General features: G+C 57.8%; 1 protein-coding gene across 6 annotated transcripts; it reads left to right on the top strand.

Moving 5' to 3' along the window:
• Positions 1 to 696: 696 nt before the first annotated feature.
• MED25 (mediator complex subunit 25) lies at positions 697 to 17,551 on the top strand. Of its 6 annotated transcripts, none has more exons than XM_078439466.2 (18): positions 697 to 903; positions 1,000 to 1,045; positions 1,164 to 1,288; positions 8,419 to 8,517; positions 8,918 to 9,038; positions 9,314 to 9,476; positions 9,602 to 9,732; positions 10,026 to 10,113; positions 10,206 to 10,399; positions 10,819 to 10,947; positions 11,327 to 11,412; positions 11,491 to 11,548; positions 11,654 to 11,761; positions 11,883 to 12,071; positions 12,464 to 12,535; positions 12,668 to 12,886; positions 13,194 to 13,374; positions 15,714 to 17,551. In XM_078439466.2, exons 1-18 carry the CDS (start codon positions 770 to 772, stop codon positions 15,956 to 15,958), a joined length of 2,388 nt encoding a protein of 795 aa, XP_078295592.1. In that variant the 5' UTR covers positions 697 to 769; the 3' UTR covers positions 15,959 to 17,551. The 6 variants fall into 6 exon arrangements, with proteins under 6 accessions (XP_078295592.1, XP_078295593.1, XP_078295594.1 ...); XM_078439468.2 differs by lacking the exon at positions 15,714 to 17,551 and adding an exon at positions 13,849 to 13,980 and having other exon boundaries at positions 698 to 903; XM_078439467.2 differs by lacking the exon at positions 12,464 to 12,535.
• The last annotated feature ends 2,635 nt before the right edge of the window (positions 17,552 to 20,186 follow it).

The raw sequence follows: 20,186 nt of genomic DNA, 5'->3' as shown, positions 1-20,186 counted from the left end.
GGACGGCAGCCTTAAGCGTTGCCTAGTAACCCTGTTTCTGAGGCTGTGATTGGAGCCTTCACGCGACCCTCCCCTCCATCTCCTCCCGCCAGAAAAAAAACTGAACTAGAAACCTAATCTCTCCGTTAGAAAACTAGGGCAGCGTACGCGTTGCATAGCAACCAGATCTTCTGACCCTCCCATTGAGACCAGAGTCGGAACTGGCGCCTCGCTCAAACATGGCGGCTGACGGTGCCTCTTTCTTTTTTTTAAATTTTTTTTTTTTCAACGTTTATTTTATTTTTGGGACAGAGAGAGACAGAGCATGAACGGGGGAGGGACAGAGAGAGAGGGAGACACAGAATCGGAAACAGGCTCCAGGCTCCGAGCCATCAGCCCAGAGCCCGACGCGGGGCTCGAACTCACGGACCGTGAGATCGTGACCTGGCTGAAGTCGGACGCTTAACCGACTGCGCCACCCAGGTGCCCCTGACGGTGCCTCTTTCAATACGTGCCACTCTCCACAGTCCTGACAATGATTCAATCTCCCCCGTCAGGCTCCTGAAGGGGTTCGCTATGCGCTTCATCTCGCTCGCGGTGGGTGCGGACGAGCATGGAGGTAGAACCAACGAGCCCCGCGTGCCCCGCACAAACATGGCCGCGGGCGCGTCCAGCAGCGCCGCTGAGACGTCCGGCGCCGGTGCACGCGCGGCGCAGGCGCACTTCCGCTCCTCCCGCAGAAGCTGCGGCGGCGGCGGCGGTGGCGGCGGTGGCGGCTGCTGCGCGGGGCATGGTCCCCGGGTCGGAGGGCCCGGCCCGCGCCGGGGGCCTCGTGGCTGACGTGGTGTTTGTGATCGAGGGCACGGCCAACCTGGGGCCTTACTTCGAAGGGCTGCGCAAGCACTACCTGCTTCCGGCCATCGAGTGAGTGCCGTTTCCGCGACTCCCACCCCGCCCTCCGACTTTAGTTCTCCACAGCCTCTTGGCTTGACCCCGACCTTTTACCTCCGACCCTCACAGGTACTTTAATGGTGGTCCTCCTGCTGAGACGGACTTCGGGGGAGACGTGAGTCTTGGGACGCCTGAGTCTGAGGGAGGAGGGCGCCGGGGCCCCGACGCCTGTGTCTGCGGGAGGTGGGGAGGTGGGGTCCCAGATGAAAAGTTTCTCTGTCCTCCTCTCCCAGTATGGGGGGACCCAGTACAGCCTCGTGGTGTTCAACACGGTGGACTGCGCTCCCGAGTCCTACGTACAGTGTCACGCTCCCACCAGCAGCGCCTATGAGTTTGTCACCTGGCTCGATGGCATTAAGTGAGCTTTTTCTTGTGCTTGGGGTGGGGGTGGGGGACCCTGTGAGGGCCCACGAACCGATGGTGGCTTGCCTTGAGCTTCGGGAACCATCCCTTCACGCAGGGTGGCTGAACGGTCGGGGAGGGAGTTTTGTCCCTAAGTCACTTCCGTGGTGGGTTCTGTGTGCTCAGCAGTTTTGCCATCCGGTTTGGAAGTAGAGCAACCTTCCCAGTTTGGGAGGCGTGCGGAGGGCCAGCGCCCACCTGTACCGTGTGATTCTCCGCGTGGTTTCTGCTGTGTCTCACCTGTACTCCCGTCTTCCTTTTTCAGAGGGCTACCTTGAAGCCTGAGTGCAAGGCGGGCGGGACTAGGCCACGATGTAGACCCCTCTGTGCTTTGGATGGGATTTTGAATGTTCGCATTACAGGCTTTTTCGGGTGCAGACAGCCTGGGGTCACATCACAGATAAACCGCGACAGAACTCCGAGATCCGGGAGTCCCTGCTCCCTTTGTGCTTAATGTAGCTTATCTCCTATTTCTTTTTTCTTAATGTTTATTTGTTTATTTTGAGAGAGAGAGAACGAGGAGGGGAGGGGCAGAGAGAGAGAGAGGGAGAGAGAATCTCAAGCAGGCTCCCCACTACCAGCACAGAGCCCGATGTCGGGCTCGAACTCACAAACCGTGAGATCATGACCTGAGCCGAAATCGAGTCAGAAGCCTCACCAACGGAGCCACCCAGAGGTCCCTCTCCTATTTCTTTAAAGGGAAGACGTTGATGGTACTTGTGTTATTTGCTTATCGTATTACTTACTCTCTGTTGCGTGACAGAGTATTCCAGAACAGCGGCTTGAAACAATAAATGTTGACTATTTGATGCCATTTCTAGAAGTAAGGAATTCAGGAGTGGCTTAGCAGGATAGTTCTGGCTCAGGGTCTCATGAGGCTGCAGTCATCTGCAGGACCGGAGGAGCCATTTCAAGGTGGCTCACTGGGTGGCTGCGGCACGCGCTCCCAAAGTGGCAGCTGGCTTATCTCAGACTGAGCAAACACGACAGATCAAAGAGGAAGCTCTGAGGGTTTTTATGATCAAGTTTTGGAAGTCACACAGCATTACTTTTTGTCACGTTCTGTCCAGTTTAGAAGTCAGTCCCGTTCAGTGAGGGCGAGCGTGAAGGGAGGCGAATGCCAAGGGTATGAATACCAGGAGTGGGGGCCACTGAGGGACCTGGCTACCGTGACTTTGTAGGCATTCTCTGGGAATCACGTTGACTTGGTGACTACTTAAGACAGCACGTGGCACTTAAGTGCTTTGTTAGTTAGTGGTTGCTATTGTTTCGTGTGTCAGTTTCTTGGTTTGTGAATGGATACGGGTGATCCGTATCTCGGTGCTCCTGGGAGGATCCCAGGAGCTAATCTTTTTATTTTCTTACTTATTTTTTATTTTATTTTATTTTTTTAATTTTTTTTTCAACGTTTTTTATTTATTTTTGGGACAGAGAGAGACAGAGCATGAACGGGGGAGGGGCAGAGAGAGAGAGGGAGACACAGAATCAGAAACAGGCTCCAGCCTCCAAGCCATCAGCCCAGAGCCTGACGCGGGGCTCGAACTCACGGACCGCAAGATCGTGACCTGGCTGAAGTCGGACGCTTAACCGACTACGCCACCCAGGCGCCCCTCTATTTTCTTACTTATTTTTTATTTTTGAGAGCAAGGGGGAGAGTGAGGTAGGGGCGGAGAGAGAGGGAGACACAGAATCTGAAGCGGGTTCCAGGCTCTGAGCTGTCAGTACGGAGCCCAACGTGGGGCTCGAACTCAGGAATGGTGAGATCGTGACCTGAGCTGAAGTTGGACACTTAACCGACCGACCGAGTCCCCCAGGGCGCTCCCCGGAGCTAATCTTCATACCGTGCCTTTGTGCTGCCTGGCCCCAGCTCTGATCTGTAGTTAGAGTTCATTAAAGCGCACTGGCTCGTGGCTGCTGTTCTCTGCACACGTCCATGCAGCAACTGTTTGCGGGGTGCCTGCTTTGTTCCAGGCCGTGTGTGCTGGACTGGGTGCTGCACGTTCACTGGGAAGTTGACACCCAAGTTTGACCCCTCATGGTCATCGGAGTTAGTGGTCCGGACAGAGCAGCATTTCTCAAGCTCAGTACTGTTGACGCGTTAGGTCAAATCATTCATTGTCCTGCGCCCTGCAGGCTGTTCAGTAGCCTCCCTGGCTTCTAGCCACCAGATGCCAGTAGCCACTTCCCAAGCGGTGACCAAAAAATGTCTCCAGGCATTATCAAATGTCCCCTTGGGTCAGGGTCGGGGGGCAAAATCCACTCCAGCCGAGCACTGCTGAGATAGAATGTGGTGAGGCTTGAATAATGTGACACGGGGGTCCTTGAGGCCCAAGTTCATGTCTGATGTCGCTCAAGTCCCTAGCACCAAGCGCGGGGTCTGGCGCGAAGGAGGTCTAAGGAAAACCGTGCGGAAAGAGTGAATGCGTGAGTGAACGTGCAGAACACACGTGACGGTCCTTAATGATTCTTCCCGGTGAGCCGTGAGCTGCGGGACTCAACTCAGATGTCCCTTCCCTGATTCTGGCAAGCCGCCAGTTGCTCCCTCCCCTGTCCCGGCCCCACGCCTTTGGACTATGCGTGTCTGGGTCCCTGGTGTTCCCCTGCTTTTTGTTTCCAGCTGGGGCCCGGCACCCAGAAGGCCCCAGGAGACCATGACCGAGTAAATGAATGAGTGAAAGCCATGGAGAAGGTCATCCCCAAGAAACCAAGCCTTCTGGTGGGTGTTTAAGTGTCAGGAAAAGCAGTTAAACCCCCTTATTTAAAACTTTCCATGGTCGGGCGGGGAGGGGCACCTGGCTGGGTCGGAAGAGCATGTGACTCTTGATCTTGGGGTCGTGAGTTCAGGCCCCACGATGTGTGTGGAGACTACTTAAATAAGTAAAGACTGAAACGTTGAAAACACCAAATAAATAAATAGATAAATCTTTCCCAAGCATCTGGAAGAGAAGAGGGAAGTCGTTTCTGAGCACATTCAGCACATATCCATGCCTCCCCCTTAATCATCTTAGAATACACTGTACTTTTAACCAAGTGAAAAAGCTTTGTATGCTGTGTGCTCACTGCGGAGTCCTCCCAGTCAGCTGATAAACATTTTAAGCCATTATCTACCGTTCGCAGCGGTCATTGTTTTACCAAGTCCTATGTAACCGTCTCGCTCTGGTTTCTGTGACGTTTCCGGGAGGTCTGGCACAGAGATCACAAAGAGAGTCAGCGGGTTTTGTTCCCACTCGGAGAGGAAATCTTATCTTCTCCCAGAATGTCCGCAACTTAAGTTACAAAGCAGGCGATGTGACTTTTGAAACGTCCTTGCTTTGGGAGGATTTATTTCTGCTGTTCCATTTCCTTTCTTTCAAGAGAGGTGGGTTTCCCCGCTCCTCCTCTGCAGCAAGCGACCCAGCATCCAAAGCAATAGAGGTAGAAAGAAAAGAGCCCTGAGCGTCTTCTCCCTAGCATCGTGACTGTCTGTCCGTGCATGCCCGCGTTCGTTCGTTCATGCAATGGGTGTTTGTGGAGCCAACTGTCCTAGGCCGTGAGGAGTTGGGGACATGAGACAGGCCAGGTCCTGGCCCTCCAAGAGGGGGTGTTCACGTGGGGTGAGCAGCTGGGTGGGGCAAGCCTGGCTGCTGTTCGCATTCGTTCATTCCGGCCAGTACCTCCAAGGACTTACCACCCCGCGAAAGCGGGCGGTGCAGGCTCAGGGTGTCACATCAGCAAGGGGCCTGGGAAGCAGTGCAAGTCAGCCCACCCGTGACACCGGGGCACTTGTATTTCACCTGATTTCACGGTTCGCATCGTTGAGGGGCTTGTGTGGAATGAAGGCTCGTCGTAAACCTTACAGTATTCAAAACCTGCCTTGCAAGTGGCCAGATTTTATTTCTGCCCCCTCCTCCCCCTCCGTTTTCCAGCATTTCTTGATTCCTGGGCAAAACATTCATTACGTTATCTCTGTGAGCTGGTGACAGCTTACACTCAGGAAGGCAAAAAGCAGGTTTTAGAATCTTGAAGTGATTGGCCAGTCACGCTTTCCCTCATAAATTACTTTTTAAGTCAAGGCAAAGTTCACATAACAGAGGTGATTACTCAAAGACATTTTTGAAATGGCTTATTTATTTTTGAGAGTACGCAAGCGGGGTAGGGGCAGCGAGAAGGGGACAGAGGATCCTAAGCGGGCTCCATGCTGACAGCGGGGAGCCCGATGTGGGGCTCGAACCCACAAACTCTGAGATCGTGACCGGAGCCGAAGGCAGATGCTTAACCGACTGAGCCACCCAGGAGCCCCTGGGTGGCTATCTTAAAATGAACAATTCAGTGGCATTTCGTAAGTTCACACAGTGCAGCCACCACCTCTGTCTGGTCCCCAAGCATTTCTGTGCCCCTAAAAGGAGCCCTGCACGCGGGGCAGCAGTTGCTCGTATCTCCACCCCCACTGCCTTCTGGCCAGGCCCAGCCCAGGGAACTTTTGGCTCAAAAAGGCCCGTGAAAATAGTGGTTTGATTTGTTCAGGAACAGAGAGCTGTGGCAGGTTGGATGTAAGGCTGGTTCATTCATTGGGATCTGCTCCAACTCTGTGGTCTCGAAAGTTCCTTTGCAGAACAGAGTGTCAGTGGTAAGGAAGAGGAGGGCTGGGAGCTGGGCGGGGGGTGGGGTGGGGTAAGGGGCAGTGCAGTGAAGGAAGGCTTCAGGCTCCGAGCACACACGGCATGGAGGGAGCAGAGGGCAGAAGCCTGAAACTGGAAAGAGAGTCGTGCAAGACCCCGGCTAAGGAGCAGGGAGCTCGAGCTGCCGTGGCTGTCGGCCTGGCTGCTGGTGCACCACTCACTGGTCCAGGAGGCATTTTCTGGGGCCCTGTGTGTCTTCAGACACCTTGGGCACGTGCTGAGATGGTTCAGGCCACCTGGTCCACATCGCTGAAGGCCGTCCTGGCTCTGGGTGTGCCACGGAGGGAAGCTTTGTCGGTCGCAGTATCCAGTGACGTGGGATATGATTGCGGGGTGCGGCGGCGCTAAAGTCAGGTGGCAGGTGAGTCAGTCTTCCTGGAGGAGGGGATTCTGGGCTGGAGGCGGAGGGGTCATAGGATAGATAAGCAGGGATTTTCCTCCCGGGCCAGAAGAGGGCTGGCACGTGGTCATGGGGCGGTGGGTAGCGCAGGCAGAGGACTGGTTATGTGGCAGATTGCGGAGGCCAGGGACACGTGAGACATTCTGGAAGACGTACCTACAGAAGGATGGAGCAGGTAGTTGGGCAGAGTCCGGGGCACAGAGGGCCCCGGATGCCCAGGTAAGAGCTTGGCTTTATTCTGGCCCTAATGGACATGGTTGGATCGGTAGCTGTTTGTTTTCAATTTTTTTTTTTTTTTTTTTAATTTTAAGTAAACTATGCCACACATGGAGCTCGAACTCCAGCCCCAAGATCAAGCATTGCATCCTCTACTCATTGAGCCAGCCAGGCCCCCATGGCCATTCAGGCCCCCCCCCCCCCATTTTAAAGAGAGAGGGAGAGAGAGCACCTGCGTGCACAGAGGAGGGGCAGAGGGAGAGAGAGAGAATCTTAAGCAGGTTCCACACTCAGTGCAGAGCCCGACACAGGACTCCATCCCATGACCCTGGGATCATGACCTGAACCGAAACCGAGTTGGACTCTCAGGGTCGCCTGGGTGGCTCAATCGGTTCAAGTGTCTGCCTCTTGGTTTTGGCTCAGGTCTTGATCTCACAGTTTGTGAGTTTGAGCCCCAAGTTGGGCTCTATGCTGACAGTACGGAGCCTGGTTGGGATTCTCTCTGTCTGCCCTCTCTTCTCTCTCTCTCAAAAATAAACATTAAAAAAAAAGAGTCTGACACTCAGCTGAGCCATCCAGGTGTCCCCCCGACAATTCGTTTTTAACTCATGTTTTCCAATGTCTCCCTCATGTCAGACTCGGGGGGGGCGGGGGGGGGGGGTAAGAGAGGACTCAGATGTGTGCATGTGTGGCCCCAGTGCAGGGGCCACACAATTCAAGGGGACAGAGCCCTCAAAGCTCCCAGAGAGGGGCCCTACCTGCACAAACGTTCCCTGTGGCAGAGTCAGCCTCACAGCCATGTGACCTGAAGAATCGTGACAACAGCCTCACGCAGATAGAGGCTTTCCCTATGCCGTGCCCCATGGGGGATGGGCTCTGGTGACCTGTCTCCATGTCAGATGCAAGAGAAACCCAGGCCTGTGTATTAGTTTCCTGGGGCTGCCATAACGAAGCAGTAAAAACGGGTTGGCTTAGAGCCACAGAAAGGTAGTGACCCACAGTTCAGGAGCCAGAAGTCTGCGATCAGGGTTTGGGGCAGGGCCGTGCTCCCTCTGGAGCCTGTAGGGGAAGATCCTTCCTTGCCTCTTCCAGGGTCTGGTGTCCCCAGGCGGTCCTTGGCTTGTGATTGTGCGCCTCCAGTCTCCACATGGCATTCTCCCCGTATTTCTGCGTTGTCTTTCCTCTGAGCATGTCTGTCTCCGTGTCTACGTTTCCCTGTTTTGACCATAAGGACGTGGGTCATACCGGATTAGGGCCCACCCTTGGGCCTCAGCGTAGTCTGTAGCTTCTGTAGACGCCCTGTTTCCAAATAAGGGCGCATTCTGAGCTACTGGGGTTAGGGTTTCCGTATCTCTTGTGGAGGGGGACGGACACAGGTCAGCCTTCGATGCTGGGAGGACAGCGGAGGCCCCCATATTGGACTGGTGGGGGGCATGGGCTGGGGCCAGGGCTGGCTTTAAAGAGGGAACAGATGGCCCAGAGGGGAGGTGTGCGGGGATGGGGACACAGTACGGGATCATAGGCCTGGTGTCCGGGGCCTTTCCCCGTTCTGTCCTCTGACAGGGCCTCTTGCGAGAGGGCCTCCCTCACAGGAGATGACGGGCGGCCCCCGTCCTCACTCTCTGGGCCCGGCACTGTGTCAGCACCGGGGGTAGAGCAGGGAGTGCAAGTGTCCCTGCGTGGTGGAGCGTGGAGAGGAGGGCGACACGCAGGTGCAGCCTCTGCAGGCGTGGCCTGGGGGCTGGGAGGCGGCAGCCCTGGGGGCCGCCGGGCACCCCCACCCCCTGGGGCTGACGGCCTGGCCTCCTGCAGGTTCATGGGCGGGGGAGGCGAGACCTGCAGCCTCATCGCCGAAGGCCTCAGCACCGCCCTGCAGCTATTCGATGACTTCAAGAAGATGCGGGAGCAGATGTGAGTGTGGCCCGCATGTGGGGTCCACGTGGGGCCCAGGTGGCCCTTTCTACCCGGCTGGGAACTCTGGCTCGTGACTCCGCCCACTGCCTCACCCTGGGGGAGCTGGTGGGCCCTGAGTGCTGAGCGCTGGGGGTGGCAGGCGGGAGGTGGGAGGCGTCCCCTGGCCCGTGGCCGGTCTCAGTGTCCTCACTGGGAAGAGCAGCCTGCCGCGGGTCCGTCCCCTGCTTCCCCCGCCAGCCGGGCAACCTAGAGGGAGTCAGAAACCTCTCTGGGCCTCCGTGTTTTCAGCCGTAAAGTGGGGCTTTTACTCCCGACTCGCGGCTCTGCCGGTGCCGGGTCTGTCCCTTCTCAGGGCCCCCGTTCTTCCCGGCTCCACATCTTTCCTTATCCCTGGCAGTGGCCAGACACACCGCGTCTGCCTCCTCATCTGTAACTCGCCCCCTTACCTGCTGCCCGCCGTCGAGAGCACCACGTACTCTGGGTACACGACGGAGAGTCTCGTGCAGAAGATCGGGGAGGTGAGGACCCTTGAGTCTGACGGAGGGGCAGAGGCTGGAGTCCCAGAGCTGAGGGAGGAGAGCGCCGGGGCCCGGACTCCTGCGTCAGAGTGGCCAGCTCTGCTGACCCCTTTTGGAAGAGCTATAACCCCGAATGCCCTGGGGCAGCACCTCCGGGTCTCGTGGTCACTGGTCTCAGAGCCCGATGGGAATTTGGGTTTAGGGCCCAGCAGGTGCAGTTACCTGGGGGTTGGCCCCCGGGCCCCCACCCCGACCACTCATCCCTTCTCCCGCAGCAAGGGATCCACTTCTCCATCGTGTCTCCCCGGAAGCTGCCTGCCCTGAGGCTTCTGTTCGAGAAGGCGGCTCCCCCGGCCATGCTGGAGCCGCTGCAGCCACCGACGGATGTGAGCCAGGACCCCCGGCACATGGTGCTGGTGCGGGGGCTGGTGCTGCCGGGTGAGGCCCGGGTGCCGGTGGGACGGTGGGGGGCAGCCCCCCACCACGCTCCCTCTGACTCAGATTTCTCTCCCTTCTCTCGAACCCCTTCTCACGGGGCTTGGTCGTCCATCCTTCACTCTCAGTTGGGGGTGGCTCAGCCCCAGGCCCCCTCCAGCCAAAGCAGCCTGTGCCCCTGCCTCCAGCTCCACCCTCAGGCGCCTCGCTCTCAGCAGCCCCCCAGCAGCCTCTGCCCCCGGTCCCCCAGCAGTACCAGGTATGGATGTTGCCAGGAAGGGGACACGTTCCTGGGGGCCTAGCGGGAGCTCTGGCCTCTCGGGAGAGACCTAGCAGGATGTTGGGGCTTGTGGGGTGATGGGAGTCTCCACGGGGACACCAGGGTGGGTGGGACTCTCGGGCCGGAGAGTCACGTCCCCGTGGCGTGATGGCAGCCGTGAGCTCCTGCTGCGTTGTAGCTGGCGTAGCTGTGCCTTGTGGGGGCACGGTGGCATGACCCCATGGGGCACCAAGACTGGGGGGCGTGGCCCTCATCACCTTCTCCCCACCCAGGTCCCTGGGAACCTGAGCGCAGCTCAGGTGGCTGCCCAGAATGCGGTGGAAGCCGCCAAGAACCAGAAGGCTGGGCTGGGCCCACGCTGTGAGTCCTGGGGCCGGGCTGCGGGGTGGGCTGGGGTCAGCCAGGCCTCTCTGCACAACGGTCCCCACCTCTTCTCTTGGTCTCTCCCACAGTCTCACCCATTAACCCTCTCCAGCAAGCTGCTCCAGGAGTGGGTCCCCCCTTCAGCCAGGCACCGGCCCCACCACTACCCCCGGGGCCCCCTGGCGCCCCCAAGCCACCCCCTGCTTCCCAGGCCAGCCTGGTCTCCACCGTGGCTCCCGGCCCGGGCCTGGCCCCGCCCGCACAACCTGGGGCACCGTCCATGGTAGGTGCTCGCACGCCTGCCCCAACGCCCTGCTCCTTCCAGCCGCTAACAGAGCAGAGGCCGAGCGGCTCGCCTTCCCGAGGAGGGTGCGAGGGCACATGGGTCTTGTTCTGAGTCTTCGGGTTCACGGGGCTTGTGCCACCGATGACCGAGACTGGAAGGTGTGGGGACGGAATCGTGGGTGGGGCTTTGGCTCCTGGAGGGGGAGAGCGGCTGAGGACTCTAAGGGATACCGGAGTCAGGGCATCATGGGCATTCAGTCCTCAAATCCTACAGAGGTTTATGGTCCTAGGGACCATCGAGTCCTTGAGAAAGGAACCTGCGTTCCGTTCTTCCCGCCGGTCTGTCTGTGCCTCCGGTTGTGCCTCCCGGGAGACCCTCTGACCCTACTCTGTTGTCCTCCCTCCCCCCTCTGGCAGGCGGGCACAGTGGCCCCAGGCGGGGTGAGCGGCCCTTCCCCAGCCCAGCTGGGGGCCCCGGCCCTCGGTGGGCAGCAGTCAGTCTCCAACAAACTCCTGGCCTGGAGCGGGGTCCTTGAGTGGCAGGAGGTGAGTAGCACGAGGAGCCAAGTGGCTTTCGTGGCCCGTCAGGACATGGGACTGGGCCGGGGTCCCTATGGGGCCGTAGGACTTGTCCTGAGGAGGGAAGCCTGGGACTTTTCACTCGGGGTTTGGGACTAGGGAGGTAGTGAGAACTGTGTCGCAGGTGAAGAACCAAGAAGTCTTAGGTTCAGGGTCGGGACGGATTCAGGAGATCATGGCGTCCAGAGCTTGTGGGATTGGTGGTCTGGAGGAGGGGCCCAGGGCTCGTGGGACTTACACCAGGGGAGCCTATGTGCTCTGGGGCTCCCAGCCTAGGGCAGGAGACGTTGAGGGGACTGGGGTTCGGGGCCCCTTGCGCCGTGACGCGTGCCACTTTTCCGCTCAGAAGCCCAAACCCGCCTCGGTGGACGCCAACACCAAGCTGACGCGGTCGCTGCCGTGCCAGGTCTACGTGAATCACGGCGAGAACTTGTAGGTGCCTGTGGGGGTGGGGGCTGGGTGGCCCGGGGCGTGCGCCACCCTCCTGACACCTCTCCTGTGCGGCCCCAGGAAGACCGAGCAGTGGCCCCAGAAGCTCATCATGCAGCTCATCCCGCAGCAGCTGCTGGTGAGTGGCTCGTGAGAACGCCGCCGGCCCCTGCCCTCGTCCCTTCCCCGCCCCCCGCCGTTCCCTTCCCCACTCGGCGTGCCGACTGGCCCGTGTCTCCCCCAGACCACCCTGGGCCCTTTGTTCCGGAACTCAAGGATGGTGCAGTTCCATTTCACCAACAAGGACCTGGAATCCCTGAAAGGCCTCTACCGGATCATGGGCAACGGCTTTGTGAGTCCGCGTCTGGGCGGGACCCGGGCACCTGTAGGGCTTCTAGAACCTGGTGGGGCGAGGGGCCCCCTCCTCCTGCTCCTCCTTGTGGGGAGGCGACTGCTTCATCGTCCTCCACCAGGCCGGCTGCGTGCACTTCCCCCACACGGCGCCCTGCGAGGTGCGCGTGCTCATGCTCCTGTACTCGTCCAAGAAGAAGATCTTCATGGGCCTCATCCCCTACGACCAGAGCGGCTTCGTCAACGGCATCCGGCAGGTCATTACCAACCACAAGCAGGTCCAGCAGCAGAAGCTGGAGCAGCAGCGCGGGGTGAGTGACCCCGGCCCCCGGCACCGCCCCCCCCCCCCCCCCCCCCCACGGCTGCCTGCCCCTGCTGAGCGTCCGGCCAGACCCCCGGCATCCCTCCCGGGCTCCACTGCCAGTGCCCACTGTTCCCCAAGACATGGCCGCCCGAGTTCAGTTCCATCCCCACGGTTTCTTGTGACCTTTGTACCATTTTCCGTGTCTGTGTCAGATCTCTGAGACCGCCCCCTCTTGGGGACTGGGGAAAGTACGGTTTAGTTCCCAGACCGCCCACTCCCAAAGAACGTTCCTAGCTCCTCACAGCTTCCCCTTCAGGGCTCGCAATGCTCCTCCCCACCCCAGATGCGGGACCCCCCACTCCCACCCCCAGTCACTGACCTGCTCCCTGTCCCACACAGATGGGGGCACAGCAGGCACCCCCCGGGCTGGGCCCCATTCTGGAGGACCAGGCGAGACCCTCACAGAATCTGGTGAGGAGAGGGCTGATGGGGTCAGGGCCAGGGAGGGGAGACCCCAAAGGACACTGTCATTTTGACCTGACCTCGGAGGCCAAGGAGTGTGGGGACTCTGCCTCGTCCCTCACCCCCATCTCTTCCCACCAGCTCCAGCTCCGCCCACCACAGCCCCAGCCTCAGGGCACCGTGGGGGCCTCTGCGGCCTCGGGACAGCCCCAGCCCCAGGGTGCCGCCCAGGCCCCCCCGGGCGCCCCCCAAGGCCCTCCTGGAGCAGCCCCCGGCCCCCCCCCTCCTGGACCCATCCTTCGGCCTCAGAACCCTGGGGCCAACCCCCAACTGCGGAGTCTTCTCCTCAACCCACCGCCGGTGAGATTTAGGGGTGGGGGGCGGATGGGAGCCACAGGGCCTGGGCCCCGGGCCCTGATGTTTCTGGTCCTTTTGTTTGGGAGGAAGGAGGTTGGCTATGATCAGAGGGTGTGAACAGGCCCCGGGCAGGCCGGCTCTTCTGTGTGTCTTACATGGGCTTCTTTTAAGATTCCTTTGAAGAGAGACCACCCCTGACCCCCAACCACTGGATGAGATGTTCTCTGGGCAACTTCTGTGCTAGAGGCTGCTTGGTGGGGCGGGGGGCTCTCTGCTGGGGTCTTCTGAGCCACTTTCTTTGATCTCCCAGCCCCAGACTGGCGTGCCCCCACCCCAAGCCTCCCTCCACCATCTCCAGCCACCAGGGGCTCCTGCGCTGCTGCCCCCACCACACCAGGGCCTGGGGCAACCCCAGCTGGGGCCCCCGCTCCTGCACCCACCACCCGCCCAGTCCTGGCCCACACAGCTTCCCCCAAGAGCTCCATTGCCAGGTAAGGAGGTCCCTGGGGAGGGCAGGGGTCTGGACCAGGTATCCCAGCAGCCCCTGGCTAGAGCCTCAAGACCAAGGGCTCCTGGGAAGTGAAGTCCTGGATTCAAGAATGGAAGCTGGTTCCCCTTGGTTCTTGGGAGGCTCTGAGGGCTTCTGGAGAATACAGCCCAGGGGATCAAGACCTAGTGGGACAAGAGCTCTTTCCGTGATTCCTTTCCTGCGTGTCCTGGGGCTGAAGGGAAGCATAGTCTTAGGGCCAGAGAAGTAGTTGGGGGGATGGCCTTGTAAAGGCTCATGGGAATCAGTACATTTGTGCCCTGACGGGGCCAGAAGGTGCCTCTGATGGGTCCCCCTGGGGCTTCCTAGAAAAGTCATTACCTTGGGCTCCTAGAGGAAGAGGGAGGAAGCAGGCCCAGGGCCCTTCAGGGCCCCAGGGACTACTGGGAGATGCAGTCCCTTCCCCACTGCCCCCCAGGTCAGATGCTGCTGAGCGGGGGTCCCCGGGGCCCGGTTCCTCAGCCGGGCCTGCAGCCCAGCGTCATGGAGGACGACATCCTCATGGATCTCATCTGAATCCCCGACACCCAATAAAGTTCCTTTTAACACACGCCCCGGCTCCCGTCACTGACGTCCCCCAGGACTGGGCAGGAGGACACCTGGGGGGAGACCTCTCTGTCCTTGTTCTCGCTTCAGCAGATGTCCCTGAGGTTCCGGGCTGGTGACGCCAGGGCCTCAGCAGTGAGTCAGGCAGTCTGGTGCAGCCTGGCTTGGGGGGGACACGGAGGCAGGCAGGCACAGCTCACAGGACTGCGTGCCCTCGTGGAGGTAGGGCGGGGACTGTGTGGGCCCGGAAGAGGCCTCTGAGCTGGCCGGGCTCAGCAGTCTTGGGAGAGAAGCAGGAGTCAACGAGGCTGGGGAGGAAGGAGGCCAATGGTGATCGAGGTGCGGGGACAGTGGGAATGAACGCACGAAAGCAGGAGAAAGCTTGGGATGTTCAGAGACACGAGTCCGGCCTGAGGAAGGAAGGGCCTAGAGAGGTGGGCAGGTGCCGGGTTGGGAGGAGGCCCAGGCTCCACATGGGGTGACTCGAGGTTTGTCCTGGGGACTCAGAAGAGCCACAGGAGGCCACATGCAGGGAGCAGGCCGGGGTCAGGCCACTGTGAGAAAGGGCCTCTGGGTCGTGGAGTGTGACAGGGCAATCAATACCAGGCCAGGAACGCAGGGAGGAGGCTAGGGTAGTGGCCTCAGGGGGAGAGAGGCCAGTGGAGGGGCTGGGACTGAGTCAGAGGGCCAGCAGGGTGAGTCTGGGGACTGGCATGCCATGTGAAGGAAGTAGGGGTGAAGGGGTGGTGGAGTGGGCTTCTGGCCCGGGGGTGCCGTTAGATGGGGGGAACCTCCCTGAGTGAGGGAAGAGGGAGGAACCAGTAGTGAGCGCTGACGGGTCCAGGGAATGTCCAAGGCACAGGTGACGTGTTGGGAGTTCAGGATGTGTTCTTAGGGGACGGTGTATGTTTGATTGTTGAAGCCACAGGAGCGGACAGGGTCACATATGAGGAGAGGGCCAGCCCTGGGTCCCAGTTAGAGCCTGACCTCCCAGGGCTTTAGACGGGGTGGACGGTGCCTGTCCCGGAGAGGGAAAACGTGGCAGGGTACAGGTTTGGAATGTGGTGAGGCAAGAGCCCTAAAGAGCGTCCTCAGGCGCCCAGGGGCAGCTGGGTACAGACACGATCTGGAGTACGAGGGTGGCCCAGCATGGAGGCAGAGAGTTCACAGCCTGTTGTCAGACTCTAGACTAGCGTTGCTCAGAACGTGGTCCGTGCCTGGACCACCAGCATCCGTGTGGTTTGGGACGCTGGTGAACATCAGATTCCTGGGCCCTGTCCTAGGAGAGAGGTTGCGATCTGGTGGCCCGTGGGCCACTCTGCAGATGAGTTTTGTTTGGCCTTCCCTGTGTTAGCATACGTAGCATTTTTTTCCTAACGAGTTAGTCGTAAAAATCGGGATAATTCACAGACACACACACACACACACACACACACACACACACACACACTCACACACACACACACACTCACACACAATCTACCGCCTTGGCTCCTCTTGACAAGTCAGAAGTTCTGGCACCTCGGGCCCGCCCTCCTGCCTAGCAACAATGGGCTGGAGCTGCCCCCATCAATGGGGCGTGTGCTCTCTGGTTCGCCACAGTCCCCACCACTCCTGTTTGGCTCCCACCGCGAGGCAGAGGGTCATTCGTTGCCTTTGGGCTTACGCTGTGGTTGTTCCCGGGGTAGTGATCAGAGGAGAGTGAAACCTTTCTTGTACCCATGTCTCTATCAAAAGTGGCAAAACGAAAGAGAGACCGAGAGGGCCACGTGTTTCGAGAAAAATGGGAGCGAGCCTATTTCTTTGTGGAAGTGAAGAGTATGCCTATGTGCTTAATATGCAAAAAAATCGTATCTGTGTTGAAAGAATACAACCTGAGACGTCATTATGAATCCAAGCACAGTAAGAGCTTCGACCAGTACACAGAACAGACGCGAGACGCGATACTCAATGAACTGAAAAAGGGCCTCAAACGTCAGTAGGGTTTGCTTCGGAAAGAAAGCAGGTCATAGACGTGGCGTGGCCGCGAGACACAGTTCCAGAGTAGTGAGAAAAGAACTTCCCCGGGCATTATAAACTCCACAGACGGCGAGTTTATAAAGGAGCGGGATGACGCATCCCGGACAGAAACACACGCCAGTCGAGACTGTCACTTCAGCCAAACGGACATTTGTGTCGCGCCGTGAGTCGAAGATAAACCAGAGGATTTCCAAGTCCGGTCGCTTGAAAGAGTCCGATCATTTGTGGCCTTTTCTGTCGTCGCTCACGAACTACTACTGCCAGCCGGTTAGCTTTATTTATTTGTGGTGTTGAGGATTTTGACGTGACCGAAGAAACCTGTGACACGGTGCCGAGGCAGGCCCGGCACTGGGAGCTGAGCTATTTTTTATGTACCGAGAGAAATGACGAGCCTCACGTAGACTGGCGAGAATTCCTAAGCGCGGCGGCAGACAGGTGCGGTAACCTAATGACCTGTGTCCCGGGGAGGGGGTGGGCATTGTCAGGACTCCTCAGTCCCAGGGGGCAACATCTGGCCAGGATGCAAGCCGGCTCGTTGCCTCAATTGCCAGGAATCGAGTCGCGTTCAGAAAGTACCCGGAACACACCGCGGACGTCCTCGACACGACACCCGACCTTTAACCGTGGGCAGGTTGAATGTGAACTTGATTGATGTATTTTCCAGAAGCACTGTGACCTGGTCGTCACGTGATGGTATGGAAGGAACCTGAACAGTTGAAATCTGTCCCCTCGGTTCCTTTCCAATGAGGCGAAGGCCACACCCCCTGAGAAGGTCGGTCAAAGACTTGCGGTGGAGGTCACAACCCCTCTGAACACTGTTTCTCTGCAAAGACGTTCACAAACAGCTACTTGAATGTATGATCGTGTTTGCCCCGTCCCGGCAAAGATGGGGAAGCCGTCGGCAAGGAGTATTTTTCCTTTGCCACGGTTGGGTTTCCAGAAGCGAAAGACGCGGCCTGGACCGCATTCACCCAGACTGTGGGCTTCAAGACCAAATTCCCCTAAAGGCTCTCTGCATCCAGACTTTGTGAAAAGGAACTAACACTGTCCGGTTGGCCTTTGCGGGTTGCTGTCGATCGTGTGAATGCAGACCCGAGCAGTTGCTGAACCACAGTGCAATAGGGTGCTGGTTTCCTAGATGTGATTCTGGTGAAGATCACAGCCGTACAACTCTCCCCAGTAGTTGTTTTGAGTCTCTGTGTCTGGAAGTACCCACGCCGGCGAACGGCTGTTTTCCGTTACAAAACTGAATCGAGCGAAACACCGTTCCCAGTTCAGGATTCAGGGTTGAATTCTAAACTGCCCGTCCTGTCCCACCGTGACATCCAAAGGCCTGACGTTGACCTCTCGGTGCGGAAGGGATGATGTCAGCCTTTGGCTTCAAATCAAAGGAGCAACAGAAGTAACGAAAGAGAAAATTTTAATAATTAAATATTTCTATTTTTCAATCTGTATTTTTTCAATTTTGAATCTGAAATATGAACGCCAGTATCACACATGTTTGTATTGTGTTCCGTGCATTCGCCATCGTTCAGTAAAGATACAATTTGATGATATTTCTGGCCGTCGACTTTTGTCATGCCTGGCTAGTTCACTCATTTATGTGGCCCGCCTGGCCCCCGTAGGCATTTGAGTTGACTGTCCTGCCCTGGCTCTGCTGAGTGAAATCTGGGGGAGGGAGGGAGGCTGGGAATCGGCCACCTTTGAACGAGCTCCCTGGGTGACTGTCCTGCAGACGAAAGGTGGAGTGGGAGACGCCGGTGGTAGTTGAAGGGCAAGCGGGTGACGTTTCCCAGGCAGCGTGTGTAGCAGGGGCTTTTGAAAACTCAGATGGCTTCAGGGACCAGGCAGGTGATGGAAATGCGTGAAGCGGACGGGTGGAAGACAATAGGGAGTGACGGGGACCGTGGCGAACTTGTCGAGTGCTTGCCCCACCTAACGGCACTCAAATTGCAACCAAAAACACTGTGAGGACCAAACAAAATCCGCTTGTGGGTCTGACGAGGCCACCGGGCCGCCATTTTGCGACCTCTGGAAGGAGGAGAAGACACGGGGACAAGGACAGCCCTGGGACAGAACCACACGTCAGGTTGGGCAGGGAGCCAGGAGGCAGGAGGACGAGGCGAGTGTCGTGGAAGCGGAGTGTTTCCAGGAGGGCGCGATCGCCACGTTGGCCGCAGAGAGACCAGGAGGGAGCAGCCGGCGCTGTTTCCACCTGGCCGAATAGCCCTGCAGGTTGGGGTCCGGGAGAAACTGATCGAAGAGAAACGTTTCCAGTCGCTTGTTTGTCCGTGTCTGGCCAGCGAGGGCCTCTCGACCTCAACACCCGAGGACGCGAGCCAAAGGGACCGTCCTGACGTATTCACGGGTGCGTGTTCCCCAGGTGAGGCAGAGGAAAGCCCAGGGTTACTAGAATGTCCCGAGAGAGAACGTTTAGACACCTAGGGCTCACCTGCTCACCTCACGGTCCGTACAGGGAAAGACGGTCGGCTAAGTGCTTAAGCGCCCTAGAACCAGCCATCACCAGTAACGAGTCTTTGGGGAAAGGTTTTCTCTGAGCGCAGGGTAGTATCGAGGCTACTTTGTGGAAGGAAATGGTGGAAAACCTTAGAGTAACAGGGTCTAAACGCCAGCTCTTGCACCGATGAGCTCTGTGGCTTTGGGTAGGTCCCCACGCCTCTCTGAGCCTCAGTTTTCCCTTTGTCAAATAGCGGCTTCCCCACAGGATCGAGCATGAGACAGACTCAGCACAGCCCTCCCCACAGGAAAGCTGCTCTTAGCTTCTGTTGTCCTCACTGGCCAAATGCGCTTTGTTTTGCTTTTTAGGGTTATTTGTTTCTGAGAGAAAGCGTGTGCACACGCGTGTGTGCAAGCGGGGGAGGGGCAGAGAGAGAGGAGACAGAGAATCCCAAGCAGACTCCATGCGGTCAGCTCAGGGCCCGATACGGGGCTTGATTTCCCGAACCATGAGATCGTGACCCGATCCGAAATCAAGAGTGGGATGCCTAACCGACAGAGCCACCCAGGCGCCCGCAAATGCACTCTTAAGGCAAGTATTGGGGGCCGACCTGTTTCTAACGGTGCATGCCAACTTGTCAGAATCACCAGAGCATCCGTGACCGTTGGAACTGGATGAGTGACTAGTTGGAAGCATTTCATTTTTGATCAGTTTGCTTTTGGACCATGCATCTAGAGCTGGAAGTAGGAAATTCCCGAGAATTTGCCCGATGGTAGAACATAACTTTAAAAAAAAAAAAGGAGGGCAAAAAACGCTTAAACACCAACACATGAATAGTTGTGAACCTGTCTTGGGCGAGAGAAAATGCCCAGCTGACAGGAAGGAAGACCATGAGAAAAAGGAGACCTTCTAGAAAGGATCTATTTGTCTCAAGGTACACCAAACTCACTAATACATATTTTTCCACCATCTTGGGTTTTTTTTAATTAACCTTAAAAATATATTGATGCCACACACGATTACAGTTTCATAAAGCTACAAAGGCACTGAAGCGTGTCGCATAAAAAGTTCCCTTTCATACCTCTTCTCCCCTCTCACCCCGAACACGCACACTGAGCAAACCACTTTCTTCCCTAGAGGCAGACGTACCAGTTCGGTGTTGGGTTTCCATGTGTTGGGTTGTAGAGACGTTTATGGTTTCTTAAATGTTTTACATTCGTGGGGTCAGTTTGTCTTGGGTTTGTTTGTTTTGTTTTGTTTTTCCAATCAAGTAGTGGCCTTCTGTCCACATCATTCATGACACTTGGCTCTGTTAAATGGCCACGTCTGCACGCCATCTGGTCTGTGCACACTGTCGATGTGCGACAACCCCCACCACCCAGTGACTTAAATAGCAAGGATTTGCCTCACAGTTGCCCTGGGTCAGGAGTCCAGACACAGCAGAGCTCCTGCCTCCGGTTCAAGGTCTGTCCAGGTTGCGGTCAAGCTGTGGGCCAGGGCTGCGGTCTCATCCGTAGGCTCCACTGGGGAAGGGCCCACTTCCCAGCTCGTTCTGTGCTGGTGGGCAGGTTTCAGTGCCTCACGGGTGAAGGCCTCTTCATAGAGCAGCTCACGGCATGGCTGGCGGCCTCTCTGGAAGTGAGCGAGCACCCAAGATGGAAGGGAAGCCAGCGTCTTTTTGTAACCCAGTCGTGGGAGCGATCCCCCCATCACTCTTGCCGTGTTTTGTGCGT

The sequence above is a fragment of the Panthera onca genome, chromosome E2 (genome assembly GCF_046562875.1).
Source record: "Panthera onca isolate mPanOnc1 chromosome E2, mPanOnc1 haplotype 2, whole genome shotgun sequence".
NCBI lineage: Eukaryota > Metazoa > Chordata > Mammalia > Carnivora > Felidae > Panthera > Panthera onca.
The sequence above is the reverse complement of the archived record's forward strand: the minus strand, read 5'-3'. Positions and strand labels throughout refer to the sequence as shown.